General features: G+C 53.7%; 1 protein-coding gene across 6 annotated transcripts in view; it reads right to left on the bottom strand.

The window, feature by feature from the left end:
• SHF (Src homology 2 domain containing F) overlaps positions 1 to 24,173 on the bottom strand; it is a 69,299-nt gene extending 45,126 nt beyond the window's left edge. For 3 of the 6 annotated variants that reach the window (XR_007776168.1, XM_050966821.1, XM_050966824.1), the window contains exon 1: positions 23,850 to 24,173. Coding sequence is in view for 3 of the 6 variants with exons in the window: in XM_050966821.1 (XP_050822778.1) it covers positions 23,850 to 24,173 (324 nt within the window). In the remaining 3 variants the exon portion in view is untranslated. Of the gene's footprint in view, positions 1 to 15,923; positions 15,945 to 17,589; positions 17,610 to 21,532; positions 21,551 to 23,849 lie in introns of those variants that run through there. The other 3 variants (XM_050966823.1, XM_050966825.1, XM_050966822.1) reach the window with 3 other exon arrangements.
• Between the last annotated feature and the right edge of the window lie 415 nt (positions 24,174 to 24,588).

The raw sequence follows: 24,588 nt of genomic DNA, 5'->3' as shown, positions 1-24,588 counted from the left end.
GGGGCAGCTGTCTTGGGAGACACCCCATGCTCAGACACTAGCACTTCTCAGCCTCCTTTGGGCCTGGCCCATCATCCACTCCCCCAGTGACAGAGACAAGCAGACATAGCTACCAAGGCCAGTCAGTCAGTTCTGGGGCCAAGAGCAACTTTGCTGGGAGGAGAGGAGAAGGGTAAATCTCCAGCAGCCTGCACCTCCTGGCCCTGGGCACACAGGGCCCTCTGCAGGGGGAATAAAAATCAGTGATTTTAAAAAAGAAAAAAAAATGTAAATCAGATTTTTTATTTTCTCATTTAAATGCTAATAATTTTTTTCTTTTTAAAAATAAACTTGTTTAAAATGAAATCAGAATTTAATACAAAATATGATTCGGCCTGAGCTTCTTATAACCTCTTAAAACGTGTAATTACAAAAAAAAATATGGAATCCATGAGCCTCTATGAAAACACTGAGCTGCTTTTCTATATAAAAGAATGAATCAGGGGAAACACCTCACTTTTGAGGTCAAGCTTCATAAACAGGGCGCACAGATCAGCCTACACAACTTTGCAGCCTGTCTCATTTTCAAGAGATTTTGGTGAGACTAGGAAATTTGAGCTCCAGTCACTTTCACTCTGGGCTATTTGAACATTTTCCCAGGCTGACCTCAATTAATCAGTTTAATTCACTGACTACAGTTAACCCCTCTGTTTCATAAACCATTTAGTTGTAAATGCGAAACGTGTTTTGATAAGAGAAGTCAATGTATCCAAAACTCTGAAGGTTGTTATACTTAAAAATACATTTTATATGCTGTGCTGTGTGTTTAATTAAATTCCAGTTACCACGCTAATGCAGCTAGATGTGATAACATGAGCAAAAAGTTCATTATCTATTAAATAAGCAATATACCATTTCCCAACATACTAAAAATTAACTAGAAAAGTTAATGAGAATGAAAATATGAAGCTATATAATTGTTTAAATAAATGTATATACTTATAGTGTACTCTCCTAGGGAGTAAAAAGCTGTACCAAATCTAGTGTAAAGGCTCTATTTTGCTGTAAGTCAACACATTTTGATAATTAAAGCAACCAATGAGCATTCACTGTTCTTTAGAAAATAACTTTATACAAGTAACTGACGCACAAATGGAAATGATGATTTAAATCAATCCAGTCTGGCCCTCTCCCAGCAAGCTGAGCTAGCTCTCCAAGAACAGCCAGCCTCTGGCTTGCATCAGGAGGCAGGAAATTTGCTATCATTGTTCTCTGGCAGCTCAAAGTCATCCTAGGAACAAGCAGTGTACAGCACTTCCTAGCACAGCGCCTGCCCAGCCACGCTCTATTTACAGCCATTTCCTAAACGCAGGGCTCCCAGCTGGCTAACCAGCACAGAGCTGAGCACAGCCCACAGAGCTGAGCAGCACGCAGCTCAAAGCAACATGGGGAGGAAACCCATGGCTCAGCTTGCCACTAAGAAGAGACCGGGTTTACCACAGCTGCTGGGCCCTGGGACCATAGCCACAGACTCACCACGATCAGAGCTGGAGTAAGGCCCACAGTCAGCTTATGGGGGCAGAGCAGGAATGGGGCACAGGGCGCGTTCCCCAGCCAAGCTAGAAATTGCTAGAGTCAAGCAGCTTCCAGCCACTGCACAGGAAGCACCCTGGGTTTTCAGCAGTGCCTAGAACCCAGGGCTGTGGGAACTGTGCCCAGACAGAGGAGCCTGCGTGTCCCTGCTGCATCTGCTCCACAGACAAGGGGTGGCTTGAGATGGTGCTGGTCCTTTCGCAGCCAGCAGGACAAAGCCCGGTGCTGGTCAGACCTTGACTCCTGGAGGCCAAAGCCCAAGTCACTAGCACAATGAGGTGCGGGAGATGCGCCAGCCACACAGGATGTGTGAACATTGATCCTTAAAGAACACGCAGGGGCTGATCCACCCTCTCACCATTAGGGGTCAGTGAGACAAGCATGGGGGCAGCTTACCCCACATCTGGTGCACTCTGTCTGCAGCTGCTGGCGCAGGCCACTGAGCTAAATGGACCTCGGGTCAGATCCTGTAGCCCTAGAAATGGGGCTGAGTAACAGGGGTGGGGAGTTATATCTTATAAACATGCATCCCATTCACATCAGATGTGCAAATACACAGAGATCCAGACACAATCCCCCTCCCTGTTACACACACACACGAGATGTCTAACTGTGCTGTAATCACACGCCCCGACTGCAATGTGCACACGCACATGCTCTCAGAGGCAGGTACTCGCATGGACATGAACAGACAGACATGTGCACGCCACACAGGTGGGCATGGACAAACCCAGACACGCCCAGAAGCAAGCGTTTACACACAACCCCCACTCTGCCTGTGCTTCTAGAGAGTGAATCTTCCTTGACCAGCCTTCGGGAGGAAGCAGAGGGCTGGGGTTTCCCAGCGCCCTTGGGGCTCTGAGAGCAGAGACCTTGCATTTACTTTGTGGGACATGTTCAGGCTGTCTGGCTCATCCAGGCCACAGCGGCATCTCAGAGCCCTTTATGGCGGCAGTAAAGTTACAGCCAATAAGGCAGCTTCCTAGCAGGGAGAAGAGCCACATCTGTTTTCTTGAAAGTTCAAAGCCTTTCCTTTCATGTTAGCAATAAATTGTCACGATGAGCTGGGCTGCGTGAAAGTCAGGAAGGCAGGTCAGGGGCTTAGCTGTGAGCAGAGTGGGGGAGGGGATGCAGTGTCTAGGCAGGCAGGCTCCAGACCTACCTAAAAGGAGCAAGGTTCTGAACCCCCATCTCCTCAGGGATGTCCTGGACAGCTGCTCTGAACAGGCCTGCCAGCCTCAAACCCATCATGAGCATCGAGTGTCACTGGCAAATGCAAACCACAGCATAGACTCTGAGGTACAGAGATTCAAAGGCCAGAATTACTCTCTCTGTTAAAAATTTACACTGAATTTCCAGTCCAACTTAGTCTAGTTTTAACTTCCAGCCATTGGATGGTATTAGACCTTTCCCTACTAGACTGAAGGGCCCACTTGTAAATATTTGTTCCTGGTGGAGGTACTTACAGACTGTGATCAAGTCACCTCTTAACCTTATCTTTGTTAAACTAAATGGATTGAGCTCCTAGAGTCTGTCACTAGAAGGCAGGTTTTCTAATACACTAATCATAGTCATGGCTCTTCTCTGAACCCTCTCCAATTTATCAACATCATTCTTGAATCGTGGGCACCAAAACTGGACTCAGCATTCCAGCAGCAGTCCCACCAGTGCCAAATACAGAGGTAAAATAACTGCACTGCTCCACTTCAAGATTCCTCTGTTTATACATCTTCAGGATGCATTAGTTCTTTTGGTCGCAGGGTCACACTGGGAGCTCATGTTCAGCTGATTCTCCGCCATGCCCCCAAGTCTGTTCCAGAGTCACTGAAACAGGACAGAGCCTCCATCCTGTAAGTATGACCAACATTCTTTGTTGCTAGATGTATCCATTTACATTTAGCTGTATTAACATGCTGTGATGCAGTAGGGACTGTCTGTGTGGGGAGTGGGAGAGCAGGGGAGGACTTTAGGGGATGGACAACGCCAGGGCCTGTAACCTGAGCTAGGTAAGGGAGGGGAAAGGTCAACACCTTTGCTCGGGAAGGAGACAAAAGGAAGGGAGTGGCAGGAGGGAAGCAGTTTGAGTTTGGGCTTGGGGCTGTGTGGGTGGAATTCAGGGTATCCTAGCTAGGATCCAAGCACCCTGAAAGCCCAGAAGGACTCGGTGGAGGGGTCCTGACTGTGCCTGCAAGCTCTGCTGTAACCTGTGTTCCTGTTGTCCAATAAACCTTCTGTTTTACTAGCTGGCTAATAGTCACTGTGGGTCCCAGGAAGAGGGGTGCAGGACCGGACTCCCCCACACTCCGTGACAACTGGTGGCAGCGGCGGGAGATACTGCACCCCGTGGACGGCGCTTCCTGCAGTAAGTGACTGGGGAGCAGTAAAACGAAGGGGTGGTTAACCCCTGAGAGTGTGTGCCCAGTGAGAAGGACTTTGCAGTAACAGGGTCCCCCGGGGGATTGCAGCGAGCGGTCCCAGGGGCGGAGGAGTCTGCAGCTCGACCCTGGCAGAGAGGTGGTGACCTCACGAAGGGCTGGTGCACTAGGGGTCCCCCTGGAAACCGTGGGGAGCGGCGAGCACCCCGGCCTGTGAGTGCCCAGCAGGAAGATGTATGCCAAGCGGCGCAAGTGCGACCTGCTGGAGCTGTGCAAGCAGAGGGGGCTGCGCCCAGGGAGACGCACCAAGGACCAGCTGATTGCCCAGCTGGAGCAGGGAGACCGCATGAATGAACGGAGCCCTGTTGCTGAGGGAAGCAGCCGGGCAGATGCAGCGCAGGCACCAGTGTCTGTCCCCGCTGGGAGTGGTCAGCCGGCGGACGAGGGCTTCCCGAGACCCCCCCTTCCTGTGCCTAGGAGAAAGGCGGGGAGGAGCCCAGTGTATACCGAGGGCACCGTGACACCCCCGGCCAGCAGGGGATCCTCCCGGCGAAGCTCACCTCCCAACAGGGGATCCTCCCGGCAACGCTCAGCATCCGTGGAGCGGATGCGGCTGGAATATGAAAGGTAGCTGAAATGGGGGGAGCTCGAGTTAAAGAGGCAAGAGCTGGAGGAGAAGGAGAAACAGCGTAAACATGAGCGGGAGGAGAAGGAGAAACAGCATAAACATGAGCGGGAGGAGAAGGAGAAACAGCGTAAACATGAGCTGGACCTGGCCTGGCTGAGGAGAAGTGAGGCCCCGGCTGCGGTGAGTGAGGGGGGACCCAAGCCTACAAAGAGCTTTGATAAGCACTTGCTGCCCCGGCGTAAGGAGGGGGAGGACATAGATACCTTCCTGACGGCCTTTGAGAATGCCTGCGAGCTGCACAGGGTTGACCCTGCAGACAGGATCGCAGTTCTCACCCCCTTACTGGACTCCACAGCCGTAGAGGTGTACAGCTGACTGAAAGGGGCGGAGGCAGGGGACTACGAACTGTTCAAACAGGCCCTGCTCCGTGAGTTTGGGCTGACTCCTGAGATGTACCGGAAAAAGTTCCGGAGCCAGCGTAAAACCCGTGAGGTCACATACCTACAACTGGTCAACCGGGCGCAGGGGTATGCCCGCAAGTGGACAGCTGGGGCCCAAACTAAAGAGGACTTGCTTGACCTATTCATACTGGAGCACCTGTACGAGCAGTGCCCGTCCGACTTGAGGCTGTGGTTGATGGACCAGAAGCCGGAGAACCCATAGCACGCAGGCCAGCTGGCCGACCAATTTGTGGACAGTCGGGCAGGGGATGGCAGGGAAGAGTCTCGAAGGAGCAGGCCTGCCTCAACGCAGAGAGAGAGTCATCAGGGGACCTCCTAAAGGGGGCCTATGGAGAACCCCCCCAAAAGGGGAACATCCAGCGTCAGGTCCCTCCGACCCACTCAAGGGGACCCACGGGACATGGGCTGCTATCGCTGTGGCCAACGAGGTCACATACGGGCCCAGTGCCCCAAGCTCAGGGACAGACCAAGCAGACCCAACCCGCAGAGGGTGGACTGGGTAAAAACCCAATCGGAGGAGGGGCTACATTCCCAGGAAAGGGGGACTGGCAACATACCATCTGTGGATGCTCCAGGCTCCGGGTTTTTGGTTTACCAGGTGGGCGTGGGGCTGCCCCTCCGGAAAGAGTGCATTGTTTCCCTGGAGGTAGATGGGAGGAAGGTCACTGGGTACTGGGACATGGGCGCAGAGGTGACGCTGGCCCGGCCCGAGGTGGTGGCCTCAGATCGGATGGTGCCCGACACCTACCTGACCCTGATGGGCGTGGGCGGGACCCCATTCAAGGTGCCCGTGGCAAGGGTACACCTGAAATGGGGGGCCAAGGAGGGCCCAAGGATGTGGGGGTACACCGATATTTGCCCACTGACGTGTTAATGGGAGGGGACATCGAGGAGTGGCCTAGTAACACCCAGAGTGCCCTGGTCGTGACTCGTAGTCAGAGTCGGCAAAGGGCACTGCACCCCGACAACGGGGAAGGTACTCGACCCGAGGTGCAGGACCCTAACCCAGGGAGCGGGGAACGCCCTGGGGCACAGTTCAGAGAGGCTGCAGCCTCAGACCCAGCCAGCAAGAGAGAGCCGGTCCCCATCCCTGTCCCAGCTGCGGAGTTCCAGGCCGAGTTGCAGAAAGATCCCTCCTTGCGGAAGCACAGGGACCGGGCTGACCTTAGTGCGGTACAGACCATGAGGAGAGGTTGCAAGGAGAGGTTCCTGTGGGAGAAGGGGTTCCTGTACCGAGAATGGGCTCCCCCAGGGGAAGGAGAGTCATGGGGGATCAGGAGGCAGCTGGTGGTTCCCCAGAAGTTTCGTCACAAGCTGCTGTACCTGGCCCATGACATCCCTCTCGCAGGGCACCAGGGAATCCGACGCACCAGGCAGAGGCTGCTACAGAACTTTTACTGGCCTGGGGTCTTTACCCATGTCCGACAGTACTGCCAATCCTGTGACCCCTGCCAGAGGGTGGGGAAGGCCCGGGACAAGGGGAAAGCGGCTTTGAGGCCTTTACCCATCATAGAAGAACCTTTCCAGAAGGTGGCCATGGACATAGTGGGACCCCTCAGCAAGACGACCCGGTCAGGGAAGAAGTACATCCTGGTGGTGGTGGATTTTGCCACTCACTACACCGAGGCGGTGGCCTTGTCCTCTATCGAAGCGGACACAGTGGCAGATGCGCTGCTGACAATTTTCAGCCGGGTGGGGTTCCCCAAGGAGGTCTTAACGGACCAGGGGTCCAACTTCATGTCGGCCCTGCTCCGGTCCTTATGGCAGAAATGTGGGGTCCAGCACAACTGGGCCTCAGCATATCACCCCCAGTCCAACGGGCTGGTAGAAAGGTTCAACGGGACGCTGAAGATGATGCTAAAAACATTTATGAATCAGCACCCGCAGGATTGGGACAAGTACTTACCTCACCTGCTGTTCGCGTACAGGGAGGTACCCTAGGAATCTACCAGGTTTTCACCTTTCGAACTGTTGTATGGAAGGCAGGTAAGGGGGCCCCTAGACCTGATGAGGGACGAATGGGAGGGAAAGGCCGCTCCCGAGGGAGAGTCAGTGGTGGAGTATGTCCTGACCTTCCGGGAAAGACTGGCCGAGCTCATGGGCCTGGCCAGGGAGAATCTGACCCGAGCCCAGAGGAGGCAGAAGGTCTGATATGATCGCACGGCACGGGCCCGTGCCTTCGCCACCGGGGATCAGGTGATGGTTCTCATCCCCGTGAGGAGAAACAAACTCCAGGCCGCCTGGGAAGGGCCCTTCAAGGTTATCAAGCAACTGAATGAGGTAAACTATGTGGTGGAGCTGTCAAACCGGGCACATCACCATCGGGTGTACCATGTGAACATGATGAAACCATACTATGACAGGGGGAATGTGGTGTTGGCCGTGTGTGGACATTGGGAGGGGCAGGGAGATGACCCCTTAGTAGATCTATTCCCTGGGACAAAAGCTGGTTCCCCCCTGGAGGCGATTCCCCTCTGATCAACTGACCCCGGGCCAGCACGCTGAGATCAGGCGGGTGCGGCATCTATACCGACAGCTGTTTTCCAACCAGCCTGGAAGCACTAATTTGACTGTCCACTGGGTGGAGACCAGGTCACATTCCCCTATAAGATGCTCCCCTTTTCGGGTCACTGGTAAAACTGCCCAGGATCTTGAAAGAGAGGTCAGGGACATGCTGGCTTTGGGGGTGATCCAGCCGTCTTCCAGCCCTTGGGCCTCGCCAGTGGTGCTGGTCCCCAAGAAGGATGGGTCAATCCGGTTCTGTGTGGACTATCGAAAGCTCAATGCCATCACCGTATCTGATGCCTACCCTATGCCCAGGCCTGACGAGCTCCTAGACAAGCTGGGAGGTGCTCGGTACCTCACCACTATGGATCTTACCAAAGGCTACTGGCAAGTGCCGCTGGACGCAGATGCCAGGCTGAAATTGGCCTTTATCACCCCTCTGGGGCTCTATGAGTTTCTGACCCTGTCCTTTGGCCTCAAGGGAGCACCGGCCACCTTCCAGCGCCTGGTGGATCAGTTACTGAGGGGGATGGAGAGTTTTGCCGTGGCGTATATTGACGACATCTGCGTCTTCAGCCAGACCTGGGAGGACCACATGTCCCAGGTTAAACAGTCCTGGGCCGACTCCGAAAGGCTGGGTTAACAGTAAAGGCTGAGAAGTGCAAGGTGGGGATGGCTGAAGTATCTTACCTGGGCCATCGGTTGGGGAGCGGCTGCCTGAAGCCGGAACCAGCCAAGGTGGAGGTGATCAGAGACTGGCCTGCTCCCCAAACCAAAAAGCAGGTCCAGGCCTTTATTGGGATGGCGGGGTACTATCGAAGGTTCGTGCCCCACTTTAGTGCCATAGCCGGCCCCATCACTGAACTGTGCAAAAAGGGGAAGCCAGACAAGGTGATCTGGACTGAGCAGTGCCAGGAGGCTTTCCGGGCGCTGAAGGAGGCTCTGGTTAGCGGCCCAGTTCTGGCAAACCCAGATTTTGACAAACCCTTTATGGTGTTCACCGATGCCTCAGACACTGGACTAGGGGCGGTGTTAATGCAGGAGGATGAAAAGGGGGAGAGACACCCCATCGTGTACCTGAGTAAGAAGCTGCTACCCCGGGAACAAAGCTACGCGGCCATCGAGAAGGAATGCCTGGCCATGGTGTGGGCCCTTAAGAAGCTAGAGCCATATCTCTTTGGGCGACACTTCACCGTGTACACCGACCACTCTCCCCTGACCTGGCTGCACCAGATGAAAGGAGCCAACGCCAAGCTCCTGAGGTGGAGCCTGCTCCTGCAGGACTATGACATGGACGTGGTCCATGTGAAGGGAAGTGCCAACCTGACAGTGGATGCGTTGTCCCGGAGAGGGGGCCCTGAACTTCCCCAGGTCACTGGGCAGAGTGACCCCGCTCAGTTCAGTCTCGAAGGGGGGAGAGATGTGATGCAGTAGGGACTGGGAGAGCAGGGGAGGACTTTAGGGGATGGACGACGCCAGGGCCTGTAACCTGAGCTAGGTAAGGGAGGGGAAAGGTCAACACCTTTGCCCGGGAAGGGGACAAAAGGAAGGGAGTGGGAAGAGGGAAGCAGTTTGAGTTTGGGCTTGGGGCTGTGTGGGCGGAATTCAGGGTATCCTAGCTAGGATCCAAGCACCCTGAAAGCCCAGAAGGACTCGGTGGAGGGGTCCTGACTGTGCCTGCAAGCTCTGCTGTAACCTGTGTTCTTGTTGTCCAATAAACCTTCTGTTTTACTGGCTGGCTAAGAGTCACTGTGGGTCCCAGGAAGAGGGGTGCAGGACCGGACTCCCCCACATTCCGTGACACATACACATTGGTTGCCTGTGCCCAGTTTACCAAGCAATCCAGATTGCTCTGAATCAAAGACCAGTCCTCTTCATTATTTACCACTCCTCCAGTTTTTGTGTCATCTGCAAACTTTACCAGTGTTTTCTTCCAGGTCACTGATAAAAATGTTAAATAGCACAGGACCAAGAACCAATCCCTGTGGGACCTCCACGAGAAACACACAGATTTGATGACAATTCCCCATTTCCAGTTACATTTTGAACCCTATCCGTTAGCCAGTTTTTAATCCATTTAATGTGTGCCATGTTAATTTTATATCATTCTAGCTTTTTTAATTAGACTGTCATGCGGGACCAAGTCAAACACCTCGCAGAAGTCTAAATCTATTATGTCAACACTGTTATCTTTATCAACGAAATTTCATTTAAAAAAAAAAGATATTGAGTTAGTTTGACAGGATTTATTTTCCATAAACCTATGTTGATTTGCATTAATTACATCACCCTCCTTGATTTCATCATTAATCGAGTCCCTACCGCATCATTATCTTGCTCAGGATCAGCATCAGGTTGACAGGCCAACAGTTACCTGGGTCACCCTTTTAAACCCCTGGCATAACATCAGCTTTCTTCCAGGACCCCATCTTGTGATTTATCTGTCAGGGCATTGATCCATATATATTCAAGATAGTTTTCTTTCCAGTTATCACTGACTTGGAAACGGTGATGCCATTTTTGACACAGAGTGCCACTCCCCCTCCCCTTTTGCCCGCTTGATCCTTCATAAATAGGTTATAACCATTGATTTTACCATTCCAATTGTGCGAATCACTCTGCCAGGTTTCAGCAATACTAGCTCGATTGAATTTATGCTCATAAATGAGCAATTCCCATTGCTCTTGTTTGTTACCCAGGCTCCTGGCACTGGTGTACACACAATTCAAGAATTTCCTCTCTTCGTTTCCTTTGGTTCCTTAATTAATTTTGTTCTCAACTTGATTTTGTGTTGAGTGCCCACTTCTTCCCTCTCTTACCCTCCCCTTTTGCTATTAGTTTAACCTACACCTGACTACTCTAGCCAGCCTGTCCCCGAGGAGATTGGTCCCCTTTCTACCGAGATGGAGGCCATCCAGCCTATACAGCCCCCTTCCCCTAGAAGGTGGATCAATTCCCATAGAACCAAAGTTCTCCACCCTGCACCACTCACCTGGCCAGCGGTTCACTTTCAGAATCTTCAGACACGGCAACTGTGACATGATATGCCCTATTCCCCCAGAACCTCAACAGCAGGGAGACACAAATATAAGGGAAAAGACCGTGGCTTCCTCACCCCCTTCAAGGGCACACTCCAGCCCTTCCACTTCATCCCCAACTGATACCCAAAGGCGATTTGGATCTCATCTTTTACACACTGTTGCTCCAATATAAAGCTGTAGCTGTGCCCTCAGCAGCAGGAGAAAGAATTACGTCGTCACCGCACGGACTGTGGGGCAGTCGGTTGATATCATTGACACGACAGCACATGAGGTCACTGAGGAGGTTAATTGTGACCAGGGGAGTGGCTGTCTAACACTTTCACTGTAAACACTCCAGTATTTTGGAAGACCTCTGATGCCTCCATGGCTTGCACCAGGGCTGTGACATTCAGCAGAGGGATAGCCCTGGGGTCAGGGAGGTACCATTTGCTGAGTCCACCTAAATCCAAGCAGCTTGGGCTGAGTTACCAGCTGCTGAAAATAACCATTTCTCATCTGCACGGTGTTCACTATAGCTTGGACTTGGCTTGCTGCCAAAACCCCTGGGCTCTATTAACCCCGCACACACATATATGCACACCTGTGCACACACATTGTCACTGAGCTGCACAGAGCACCTCCAGAGCGCTTCACAACCCTAATAATTGAGCAAAGAGTTCATACCCCACTGAGCAGTTACCAAGCTGGGAACAGAGTCCAGGAGTCTAACACAGCAGCCCCACTTTCTACGGCTTAGCCACCCTGTGTCTCAGACAGCATTTGCCAAATCTAAGTGTGGGGCTATGCTGCCTGTAAAAGAGGACTACTTGTGCAGAAGTAATCTAGTCAATGTGTTGTGCATCTTCTCAGAGTAGCTGATCCACAGAGGATAACAATCTACTCCTGCTGCCAGCCACTGGAGTCAGTGCTGTATCTCCAGTGGCAAGAAGTCTATGCTGAAGGTCCAGAAGGACCAGCCTTATTGATAGGAGCAGGAATCACAGCTGCAACAGAAAGTGGTTTGGTTTTGGGGGGATTTTTTTTAAACTAGGAAATTACACACAGAATCTATGTTAAAAAGTTATTTAAATTGCAAAGCTGAGCATTCGCAGTTAGGAAATGCCAGAATTTAGGTTGGCCATTGAACTTTAATTCAAAAGCCTTGCTTGCATGCATTATGACAGCCTGTAATTACGGGATCACAGACTATTCTTTGCAGAGGCCCCCTGCCTCATTCACTACGCAGGCTGGAGCTGCTGTGGGGATGAATCAGGGCTGTGTCGTGAAGGAGGCTGTGTTCTGTAGGACCCCTGCCACGTCTGTTGCAGAAGTTGGAAGGCGTGTAGTGACCAAAGTGCAGGACTGAAGATGAGAAAGGATGGCCTCATGGCTGTGGCAGATGAATGCTAAAGAGAACAGATCCCATCCCTGACTGCCACAGAGCTCCTGTGTGACACTGGGCAAGTCACTTGCACCAAACTTTTCACGGGTGATCACTAGTTGTGTGCAAGAGCGGCAGAAGGTCCCTAAAAGTAGGGGGCCACTGGCACCCGAACTGTGGCCCCGCCCGCCACACCACCCCTTCCCCTGAGGCGCTGTCCTTGCACTGCCGAGGCCCTGCCTGTGTGCTGCCCCTTCTCCCTAAGCCCCCACCCTAGCATCACCCCTTCCCCAGAGGCCCTGCGCCCATGCACCTCTTCCCCCCAGACCCTGGCCCCCTCACTCACTCCTCTCTGCCCCCTCCCCTGCATCGCTCGCTCTTATGGCCGGTAAAAGGGAGGGGGCATGGCCCCCTGGTTCCCCTGTTCTGGTGCCTCTGGTTGTGTGTGCCTCATTTATGGGCATCCAGCTCAAGACACCTGGAGGGTTTGCAGGAACGAGCCCAGAGTTTGGAGTCAGGAGGCCCCAAGTTCGAATTCTGCCTCTCACTGGCCTATTCTGTGGCCTCATGCACTTGACTTTGCCTATATGTCCGCAACCCCTCTGTTAAATGAAGATGGCCCTTCCTCACCTGCTTCTGGGGATGTGAGGGTTAATTAGCCTCTGTCTGTATAGGGTGTGGAACTGCTCACTGCTCTGACATACCAGGCCCCCAATGCCATCTGTTGGATACTCAGTCACTGAGGGCCCCAAATGTAGTGAAAACATGCACCTGAATCTCCATCTGCAAGTGTCCCATCTGGAGGAACCCAAACCCACCCCCTAAGTGCATGAGCGCGCGCACACACACACACACACACACACACACACACACAAAGAAGTTACATCCATTAACACCTGAGCTGCTATGATCCTTCACAGATGATCAGCAACCCAGAGAAGGCCGGGAGACAATGGATGACAATCCCCCATTCTATGCAGGGTTCACAGGGGGGTGCAGTACACAAAGCAGGGGTCTCGCGTCACATGTCAAGGATCCAAAGAAATCCTGAGCTTCAGCCCCATTCCGAGCCCCATCCATCCTGTGTGCTGAATGAGGCAAGGGTCCCGCCAGTTACAGACCATATCACAACTCTAACACACAAGGGGGTCAAAGGAAGGTTACCTGGACAACTACAAAACTGGCATTTTCCCTAGGGCTTCATGCCCTGCAAGGTGTTCTTTCCCGCATGCAGCACTGCTGGCATGTAAGACATCATGCAGACATGAAGAATCGGAGTGGGGCTGTCACTCCACTGACCAGCTGCACAGGAGGGCAGAGGTCCAGATAGCTCAGCTCCCTCGTGGCAGCCACACTCAACTGCCTCCTGTTACTAGTACGTGGTGGCACATTGCTCAGCTCCTGTTGGTGCTGGGACGCTGTCTCAGCCCGAGAAGCTCCCATACTTCGGAGCATGCTACGGAGGCTCTGCAGGAGCTTACAAAAACCCAGCCCTTCCCCAAAACAACACATGGTTAGAACAGTCCCATGTTCCTCTCTGATCCCAGCCCTGCCACTATTTGGGGAGCATGCTCAGAACTGGCCCGGCCATGGCGCTCTTGGACTAAGAGACAGGGCTGGCTCTGGGACAGCTCTGTCTGCAGCCATGCCAGGACAGTCATCCAGCCGTGGCGATGTGGGAGCTGCTCAAAACCGCACAAGGGTGACGTGATTCCCTCACGCCAAGCTAGGAGAGCACCAGACTCTGGGCGGCGCACAGGATTTGCCCCTCCCTGATGTAGACAGGACCAAGAAGGTGATGCCTGCTCTCCACAGAGCTCCCTTGGGTCTCAGGCTTGTCGACATTGAAACGTTCATTGGGATTAAGGCTGGGGGTGCACTTAAAGCACACTGGCTCTTCCAGGACAGCCCCACATTCAGACAAGCCCGCAGTTCTCACAGGATCTGTAGCTGGGCTCTTATGTCATTCGGGTGCTTTCGAAACAACACTCAGTCTGTGTTATGGTGTATAAACGTGTGCGCGCTCAGCTCTGTTAGCACCACGGGCAGCCTCATCTTGCTCGGGTACTTATGTTCACTTTGTACAAGAACAAACCAAACCAGACAGAAAGACAAGACTGAACATTAAATATGTATTTCTCTCTCTCTCTCTCTCTCTCTCACACACACACACACACACACACACACACACACACACACACCCTGACACAAATGCACAGGCTCACACTACCACACACACACCAGGCCTGTGCACGTGACAACACACACATCCCGTCACCCCAATGAACACAAACAGGCTGGTTTGTGCACTATTTTCATCAGTTCCTGGGAATTGAACTAGGAACCTCCAGCACTGCTACAACTTGAGGTGGAGAAGCGGTCTCCTTAGCTGGGGCTTTAATAACTCACATCCTGTGCATCAGCACTGAGCAAGACATGGACATGGACCATCCGTTCACAGGGTGTTAGAGGCACAATCCAACCCAAACACACAGGTGCATATATTGTGTAGCACCCTAATGTGCACACACATATATACACACACACACCACATTCAACACACACCATACCTGTACACACACCACAGTGCACTTACCCCAACACAAACACACCAAGGTTGTGCACACACCCCAACATACAAACTTATGCAAACACTCAAATAAAAGAATCTTATTAATTATGAACAAGTGGTCTGTGTGAAAGTCTGGCCTGCAGAGGGGATACGGAGGGGTGGGCTGGAAGAGCGGCAGTGTGCAGTGGCTGCATACCATGCAGGAGCGCACGGGGCCGCAGCTGTCTTGAGTAGGGAGCTTTGTGTCCTAGCAGCAGAGGTCAGAGGTAAGGGTGCCTGTAGAATCCGAACTATAAATGTCCTAACTTCTGGCTCTCTGCGGAACTACTGCTACTTCCAAAGGTCCATGCAAGTTCCCTGATAGTCACCCACTTGGTGCCCAGTCCAGGTAGCCCTGGATACAGCCAACCTTTACATGGAAAGCAGGATTTTGTTTTAAGGACGCTGGCCAGGAAAGTGGGCAGTTAGACTTGTAATGTCAGAGGATTAGCACACAGCACTAACCACCGAACAACTCCCAGAGCTTTAGATCCCTGGGGAACAGGCAAGAGTGCCCTTGGCTCTTCAGAACCGTCTCCGACACTTCCCTTTTGGGGCTGATATTTATTACTGTTAGCCTCAGCCTAAAGGGGAACCGCAGGGGCAAGTCAGAAGAGAAGCCGCTGAGCTTTTCAGAGCTGGGAAAATGCAAGCCCAAGCTGCTGTCTTCTCTGAAGGCCATGTCTCTAGCAGCGGTTCCCCTCGAGCAGCCAGTGTTCCTGCGTGTGCTGTACGATCACGTAATGAACACATGCTCAGGGCAGGGGAGCCGTAGGAACTGCAACTTTTCACTTTGGGGGCAGGTAAAGATCAGCTGTGAAGGAGGCCGGAGGCCGGCTTTTCCACGCAACGCAACTTCTAGAGCAGAAGGGTGCAGGAGAGCATTGCCCCAGTACCATCACCGCCAGCCAATAGAGCTTGGGTCATGGGTGAGGCTCAGCTATTGGCCGATAAAGTCACATGAGCCTATTGGTTTAAATGAAGCTGCCCACAGAAGCAGGTAAGGGTGGAATGGGAGTAACAGCCTGGCAGTCCCTATGACTAGGTCTGGGTCTTCCCTGGGCAGGTCCTACGCAGTGTGAGAGACGTCAGCCCCTTGTCTACAAGAACGTTCCCACCTTCGCCACCTCCAGGGAGCTGCCCCCTGGGGAGACCCCTCAGAGATAGGTCTAGTGGAAACAAGACTGGGAGGGCCCCACTCCCCTAGGGCAGTCATCCCCAGTGCTCGGGGTGGTGGGGGAGCGGTTCTGAGACATAGCTTCTCCCACAGAGCCACCAAGCCACAAGCCATCAAGGGAAACAGAATAGCCCAATGCTGGGAGAAGGAGTCAGGACTCCTGGTGCTATCCCCACTTGTGCCAGTGACTCACCATATGACCCTGAGTGCAGCACTTCACTCCTTTGTGCCTCAGTTTCCTCATCTGTACAAAGGAGTCCATGACACTGGCTCCACAGCACAAAGAGAACGCAGGAACGCTCGCAATGCACTTTGAGATCCTCAGAGGGGCAGGGCTAGAGACAAGCAGGAAAAACCTTCCCCTGCAGACAGCAACCTGCCGCACCACTCCCAGAACCTCTCTCTTGTGTGCCCCCCACTGGCAGCATCACACAATGGAGCCAGAGGACACCCAGGATCTTCCTGACATGCCCAGCACCACCACAGACCTCTCTTTGCGAAAAGTGCCCTCCCCCAGAACCAGGCAGAGTCACTCCCTGTGGGCAGCACCAAGGAGCCAAGCTACTATTCACAGCCTACCAGGGCAGCTGCTGTCAGCGACCCAGCAAGCACACAAGGAAGCCAGCATCCCAAAGGCCGCATGAAGCCAACATCCCAAAGGCCTTGAGCGAGGGTGTTTCTAAGAGAAACCTCCACCTCTGTTACTGGAGCAGGGCCGAGTCAGGCCCCGTGCTCCCCCTCCCCACCGCATGGGAAGGTGTCTCTGGCAGGCCATGCAGAGCTGAGGGAGGGTGAGGTCCTGCTTCGAGCTGCAGAGCAGGAAGCAGCCTGCAAAGCCCGCCCTGCACTTGGAGGACAGGCTGCGTCCCACACAAGCACAGAGTCCTACCGGTAATTCTGCATTATGCAGGGAGGCGAGGCGGCTCGCCTGGGGACAGGAAACTGCACCCAGCTTACCAGGCAGAGTGGGCGAGCTATCGCATTCCCCAGAAAAGCACATGCTGGGCACAGAGAGGCTGCCAGGCTGGTGCCCTCTACCCCTAGACCTCCTGAAGGCCCAAGTAGCCTCTCCATAATCACTGCCAACTACACACCTTCCAGCCGAATGTCTGCCACCTCCGGCACTGGGGGTGCCAGCCCTGCCCTGCAGAAATAACCCCCCAGCCCCACGCACATCCCAAGCAGTAACTTTTCCAGTGCTTAATTTGTGCCAGGGCTGAGCCCCGGCACCTCTGGGCTTGACAGTTCGGAGCCCCGGCACCTCTGGACTTGCTGCATCAGTTATCAATGTAAAAAACTGCTTGAGCCCCGGCACCTTTTTCATTACAAATTAAGCACTGCCTAGCCCCAAGGGCTGATGGGCATAGCTGTTGCTGATGCACACGCATGCCATCGCTAGTGACACATTGCACTCCTGAGATGTTCTGTCCCTCCCCGCCCAGCACTCCTGCTCATGGCCCCTAGGGTGGCACAGTGCACCCTATGCAGTCACAGCAGAGCCAGCGCTGCCAAAGTGCACTCACCAGCCTGCCCGAGGCACAGCTCCCAGACCACTTGAGCCTCTTCCTGCAGCCCCAGCACTGCAAGCGGCTGCATTGGCCATGTTCAGCCAGGCCTCGCAGCCCCACTCTCGCCTGCTGCTTGTGATTATCGCTCCCCACACGCAGCCCAGCTTCCTCGGGTCCCTTCCCGTCCTCCCTGCTCAGCAGGCCTGTGAATTTCATTAGCAAGCAGCTCACTCTGTCGGATCCTTAAGGAAGATGTTAAACAAGCCCTGGGTGAGCTCCAAGCAACCCCTGCAGCAGCTCACCAAGCGAATGCCATGCATTGCCATTAGCATTGTGCTGGCTTCACCTCACCTCTGCTGAGCCCTCATCTGTGCTCGCAGGCCAGCTGATCAGACTCCATCTGCCAGAGCAGCTCTTCTCAGCCTACTCCTGCTCCCTCACCTCTGAGCTAAAGTCCTGGAGCAAGACATAGCACAGACTGTCCAGGGCACCAAGAAACACTTCAATAGACAGACAAGGAGGATGGCCTAGTGATTAATGCGCTGCCCTGGGACACAGGAGCCTTGAGTTCAGTTCACAGCTCTGCCACACATATCCTGTATGATCTTGAGCAAGTCCTTTAGCCTCTCTGAGACTCAGTTCCCATCTCTGAAATTGGGACTCCAGCCTTGGGAGGCAGAGTGGGGCTATGCAAGGGAGAATTCATAAAGACGGTGAGCAGTTCAGACACTTTGAGAACGTGGGACAGATAAATACCTTCCAGAAACAGAAAGCCCAGAGTCTTCACTGCATCAATTCCAAGACAGACCCCGCCCCCACCCAGGATTACAGTCACACTGATCTGAGCCTGCCTGCTGAACAGAGGGCAAAGCCCTATCAGTCTGGGTAGAAGCCGAGATGAGGCATGTGGCCACAGGCTCCATGCCAAGGCCCCATTCCCTGCTGGTTTCCCATTTCCCTTACTCCTGCTGATCTGCCTGGTGTCTCATCCAGCTTTACAGCCTCTCTCTGCAGAGGAGAGAGTTGAGGTCAGAGACCTGGGCAGTGGGCTCAGCTGTGCCGGGGATCGACCCACATCAAAGCATGTTCCGTGGTCTTGCCTTGGTGAGAAGCTGCCATGCTGGACAAGTGACCAAGCCCAGTGAGAGGGTCTGGAGTGACCCTATGGGGGATTCCTGTGACTGGTAACACTGTGCTCCAGAGAGTAGGATTCTGGCAGGACCCCTCCTCCCAAAGACATGAAGGAATCTCCCATTTCTTCTCAGCCCTAAGTACAGGTCCTAACTCCCAGCCCTCATCTGCAGATAGGGTACAGCAATGAAAGAGCCGGTGGGGGTGCTGCAATCCATCAGAATGGATGGGGCAGCACTGATGCTGTGGGGGTGCATCACCTTAACTCTACAGCTTTTCAGTCTCTGAAATCCGGATACTGTTTTCCTGCATTCCTAACCCCTTCTGGCTCCCGTGACCGACTGTGGCCCAGGAGTCACACCGAGAACACGTCTCAAACAGGACTTCTATTTAGAAATGTTGATCTGGGGCTTCTGACATGATATGCAATGACCCATGAGAGTCCCGCTGTGCCAGCACTAGCCGTGCATTTCAATGCTAGGAGTCGCACACAAGAGCGATGGGAGAATCTGGTTAATAAGAGCTTGTGATTATACAGAAGAGGGGAAAGAGGTTGGAGACATGACCTGATGTTCTCCGGGGTTCCAGGCTGGAGCACCTTCCCAGGTGTTTGGTAGAGGAAGACTGGTCTTGCTGGCACTCACAGAGCACTTTGGGGCTACAAACCCCAGCTGGCCCTGCACAGTCAACAGCTTTTCACTGTTTAAGTCTTGGAGCTGGTTCTTGGTGTCTGGCACTGGATTTCAGCAAAGGCAACACCTTCCATGGGCACTGCCTTCTGCCGCCCTACATGGCCCCCAAGAAAACAGCACAGGCAGCTGTAACTTAGAAAACAGATCTGGGGGGAGGGAAGGGGGCTATGCTGCATTTCAGGACCCCCTTGACCAAACAATCCCAATTCACACAGCTCTCTGTCCCAGCCCTTGGGCTGCCACACCAACTTGCTAACTGAAGCTAACATGCAACGTTGGATTGGAGTGGGGAGAAAATTGGGCTTCCAGCAGAAACACTGCTGCCTCCTTTCCTGCGGTGCCGTCACTGCTTCTGCTTAATAAACGAACCAGCCTGGAAAGGATGGGACTTCATTTTCATTCATACATGCAGGAGACTTTTCCACTCCAATCTTCCAGCTGGTTTCTGGGTTTATCTACCCAGGAAACACAGACAAATGGACCTCGTCCTAGAATATCGCCAGGGACTCCCCTCTCACCCCCACAAGCAGGGGAATCCTACATTCTGCAGTAAGACTCCACAGCATTCTGGGGAACCAGCCCAGGGAGACTGTGGCAGGTTCATTTAAATCAAAATGTCAGGTTTTAATTAAATAGGAAGGTGAATAATGCAATCAGCAGAGTACCCCCTCATGTTATGTGGATATTAAATTGAATGCTTCTTACCCTGCGGCTCCCCACCCTACACACACACACACACACACACACACACCCACACACAACACTGCAGCAATTGTTATGGGGTAACCAGGGAGGAGGTTTAGCTGAATGTTTCTGCTACAATGACCAGTTAACAATGCTGACAATTAATTTGTCATCTTTAGGTTAGAGACAAACTATCAAGAGGCATGAGGCGGCTCCCCCATCTCAGAGAGATTGTGTCAGGCTCTCTGCAAAGTCAGGCAGATGTTACTGAACACGTAGTACTCAGGGCACCTTGTCAACATTATCTTCACAACCAGGACTAAAAAGGGTTAGTCTATTAAAAAGAAAGCTCAGATTCGGGAGCACAACCTGTGACACCTGCAGTCCAAGCAACACTGCAGCCATGCACAGCAGCAGCCTGAAACATCTCTGATCATTCACTCTGACTTCCTGCATCGAGAGGCCAGACAACCTCACCCAGTGAACCCTGTATCAAGCTCAACAGCTGGTGGGTGAGCAACAGTGGATCTTTTAGTGAGAGACACCCAAACCTGCTGTAAAGACTCCAAGCGATCAAGAATCCACCACAATCCTGTTCCCATGGTTAATTACACTCACCACTAAAAATATGCACTGTATTTTCAGTCTGACATTGTCCAGCTCAGGGGTCGGCAGCCTTTCAGAAGTGGTGTGCCGAGTTTTCATTTATTCACTCTAATTTAAGGTTTTGCATGCCGGTAACACATTTTAACGTTTTTAGAAGGTCTCTTTCTAGAAGTCTAACATATATAATTAAACTATTGTTGTATGTAAAGTAAATAAGGTTTTAAAAATGTTTAAGAAGCTTCATTTAAAATTATATTAAAATGCAGAGCCCTCTGGACCTGTGGCCAGGACCCGGGCAGTGAGAGTGTCACTGAAAAATCAGCTCACGTGCTGCCCCATAGGTTGCCTACCCCTGGTCTAGCTTCAACTCCCAGCCTCTCTCTGCCTCTGGCTGCTAGATTAAAGAGCCCTCTGCTAGCAAAAGTCTCCTCCCTGCACAGGTGCTTATAGACCATGAGTTAATTGTCTCTTATCCTTCTCTTTGAAAAGACAGACTGTGCTTTAGTCTCGCATTATAAAGCGGATATCCTTTGCTGAACGCTCTCCAATTTTTTAACTTTCTTTGTGAAGTGTAGCCCCCAGAACCAGGATCCAGTAATGGTCTCCCTAGTGCCATATACAGAGGCAATCTCTTCTCAGTATTCTGTTAAAAAATCCACCCCTCTCCTCACAGATTCAGATGGGGAGCTCATGTTCAGTTGATTATCTACATTGACCCCTAAGTCCTTTCCAGAGTCTCTGCTTTCCAGGATACAGTTCCCTATCCTGTTGGTATGGCCTGCACACCTTCGTCCTAGAAGCACGATCTTGCATTTGGCTGCATTATAATGCATGCTGTTTGACTGCACCCTGCTTTACTAAGTGATCCAGAGGGCTCTGTCATAGGGACTGGTCCCCTTTGTCATTTACCACCCAACCAATCACTGTCTCTGCAAACTTCCCCAGCAATGATAATTGATAAAGAAATTGAACAGCCCTGGGCCAAGAACAGACCCTTGCAGTGCCCCACAAGAAACATTCCACTCATTGCTGATTGTTCATTAATAACCAATTAGTGAGCTTTATCAATTAGCCAGTTTTAGTCCATTTAAAATACACCCTCTGGATTTTGTAGAGTGCTTGTTTAATCCAAATGGCATGCGGTGCTAAACCCAAGCATGTTATTACATCAACACAGTTACCTCTATCAACCATACTTGTCATCCTGTCAAAGGGAGAAATCAAGTTCATTTGACAAAAGCTGTCTCCCGTGAAGCTGTGCTGATTGGCTTTAGTTCCGTTTACTGGTGAAGATCCCGTGTCAGTGGTTCCACGGTGTAGCCCAAGACTGGTGGCAGGCTGTCCCAGCTTCCTGTCCCATTTACCCTTCTTAAATACTGGCATGACTGTGGCCGGTCTCAGCAAGTCTCCTCCTGCCCCCTCTCAGGGGTTTGAGCTTCTCTCTTCTCCAGCCTGGGATTATTTCTCCCACACTCAGCCTCTCTTCTCCCTCCCATGTTACCCCAGGAGTTATTCTGTTGCTCCTGCTGAGGCCCATGGTGCAGTGCAGGGACAAAATGATGGAAGCCTCACCTCCCTGTGCCCAGGCAGTCCCTGCAAGATCAGAGGTAGATGAGGCTGCCCTCTGGGCAGTGGCAACACACTGCTGGGGAGCGTATGTAGAAGGAGGCAGAGTGAAGAGGGCAGGATAGTGGCGATGTCCTGCCTAATTCCAGTCCCTGAGGAACTGGCACAAATGCCATGAAGTTCAACACAGGACAAACTCCCCAACAATGTAGAAAATGAAGCTGTCCATTGCTTCGCATCCGACACCCTGCCTGGACAGAGCACTAACGCACCAGCCTGGTCAGGATCAAACACAGCCCCACTGCACCGGCAGATGGGGCACGACACAGACGAAATGGGGGAGCTCTTATGCTACTGAGCATAAATTAAAGGAAAACCAAAGTGTGACAAGCTACTTGGCTCGCTGCGAGGGATAATGCTGACAGAGCTAACCGTGCAGCGCTGAGCCTGCTGTAGGGTGTACACCAGCACTCGGGTAGGGACAGTGCCCGTCTTTGCACTGAGCACACTGCTGGGAACAAACAAGAAAATATTGGGGATGGAAAAGGGGACCAGCACATGCAAAATCAGGGCTTCATCTGCCACTGCGCTAAGCCCAGGGGCCATGGCACTCGTATTTCATCCAACAAACTTGCCCTTCTGGGGAATCTACCTGTTTAAGGTGAGGAGGTGGTGGAGCCTGCCAGAGCTGCCTCTGCCTCACACAAGGAGCTGCTGTTGACATTTGAGCGGCATGTTCTTGCTGTCAGGACAATGGATGGAAGGCGTGACACTTACAGCACTAGCTCACACATAATGCTCTGAGCTATTTGGGCACAAGTACAGCTCTTAATAAGATCTCAAACAATGGGAGGCAGCGTCCCTCTGCGGAAAGGCAGCTCTCAGATTGCCAAAAGGAACCCCACTTGGCCAGGAGAAGCCTCTCTGCCAGGGCAACAGCCCTCAGCTCAGCAACTGAAAGAGACAAAGCCATACCCCCTCCACCACCTTCCTGTACTTCAGGCTGCGCTCAGCAGCATACAGCAGGCACAGGGGGCTCTGGCAGTTCCAAGTCCCTCTTACAGCGGGCCCAGGCAAAAACAGGCCTGGCCCCAAAGAAAAAGAAGAGGAGTGACTGGTCAGTGACGAGTTCAGCCGATAAGGACGGGCTGTTGCAATCCCATCTCAGACCCACCTTCCCAGGCAGACCCATGCATTACTTCCAACCGCCAAGCCCACATGTCATCAAGCAATGACTCACTCTGAGCCCCTATCTGGCAAAACCCCTCTGTGCAAGATAACCTCCAGGCTGCGGTATCGAGTAGCCATTAATGGCTTACACATATCGCACTCTGCCCCTGTCAGAATAGACCTGTGTCCCTAGCGGAGCCTGGCTCCAGCACGGGTACATGGGTGCTGGAACTGGGGGTGCAGCCGCACCCCCTGGCTTGAAGTGGTTTCCAGCATATACAGGGTTTACAGTGTGGTTCAATGGCTCTCAGCACCCCCACTAGACAAACTGCTCCAGCGCCCCTGGCAGGTCGGTGGAGCTCCTAGGTCTTTGCTTCAGAGCTGCTCTGCCTGGCGAGCAAAGGGTTAAGCAATCCTGCCGCTGTTGCGGTCTCTGACTGGAGGCGGCCAAGTTAGTGGAGGGTCCCCGCCGCCCGGCCGTGGCGGAGCAGGAGCGCAGTAAACAAACGCGCAGAGCAACATGTGGCCTAGCCCGCGCCCCCAGCTCGGCCTCCTTCCCGCAGCTCCCCCCGGCCGCGCACTGCAGCGGGGTCACCCAGGGGCGCGCGCTTGCTCGCTCGGCCCGGGTCCCGGCTGCAGGGCGCCGCGAGGGGCTCGCTCCCCGGGCACCGCGCCGCGCCCCTGGCCGGGGGCTCCGCTCCCGCACTCAGCTGCGAGCCAGCCGGGGACGGGGCGATCCCGGGCAGGACGCGGGGCTCTCACCTGCTCCGGGGCGGGCTCCTCGGGCGCCTTCTCCGCCGCGTCCACCTTGATGAGCCGGTGCTTGGGCGAGCCGTAGCGGGCGTCGGGCGCGAGGCCCCCCGGGCCAGCCCCCGTGTAGGGGTCCTCAAAGTCCCGGTCCCGCTGCAGCTTGTAGGCGGCCAGGATGTCGGGCTGGGCCGCGGCCGGGCAGAGCGGAGCGGCGGGGGCGCCCCCCGGCGGCGGGGGCGGCTGGGGCAGGCCCGCCCGGTAGTCGGGCTTGGGCGGCGCGGGCGGCGCGGGCTTGGCGCTGCGGAAGCCCAGGTGCTCCCGGAGCCAGCGGGCCATGCTGCCCACGCACTGCGGGGCCCCCCCGGGCCCGGGCCCGGGCCCGGGCCCGGCGCGCTCCGAGCCGGCAGCGGCTCCGCTCAGCAGCATCGGGACGGGCGGACTGAGAGCGCCGAGGCGGCGGCGGAGCCCGGAGCCCGGCGCCGGCCGGGGAGGGGGGAAGAGCGGGGGAGGCGGCCAAGGGGAGGCGGCCAGTGCCACCTGCCGGAGCCGTGGCGCCTGCTGCACCGACCTGCCCTGCGCCCCAGTATCCCGCACAGTCCTTCCTGCGTCCCCGGGCGCCCCCGGCTCCTGCGCCCCCCAGTGCCTCCTGCACGCTTCTGTGCTGCACTCTTAACACCCCCCGGTACTTCCCTGCATGCCATACTGTACCCCCAGGTTCACCTGTGTGCCACTGCTCCCTGCATACCATACA

Source organism: Gopherus flavomarginatus, chromosome 9 (assembly GCF_025201925.1).
Source record: "Gopherus flavomarginatus isolate rGopFla2 chromosome 9, rGopFla2.mat.asm, whole genome shotgun sequence".
Taxonomy (NCBI): Eukaryota; Metazoa; Chordata; order Testudines; family Testudinidae; genus Gopherus; species Gopherus flavomarginatus.
This window is presented reverse-complemented; position numbering and strand designations above follow the sequence as displayed.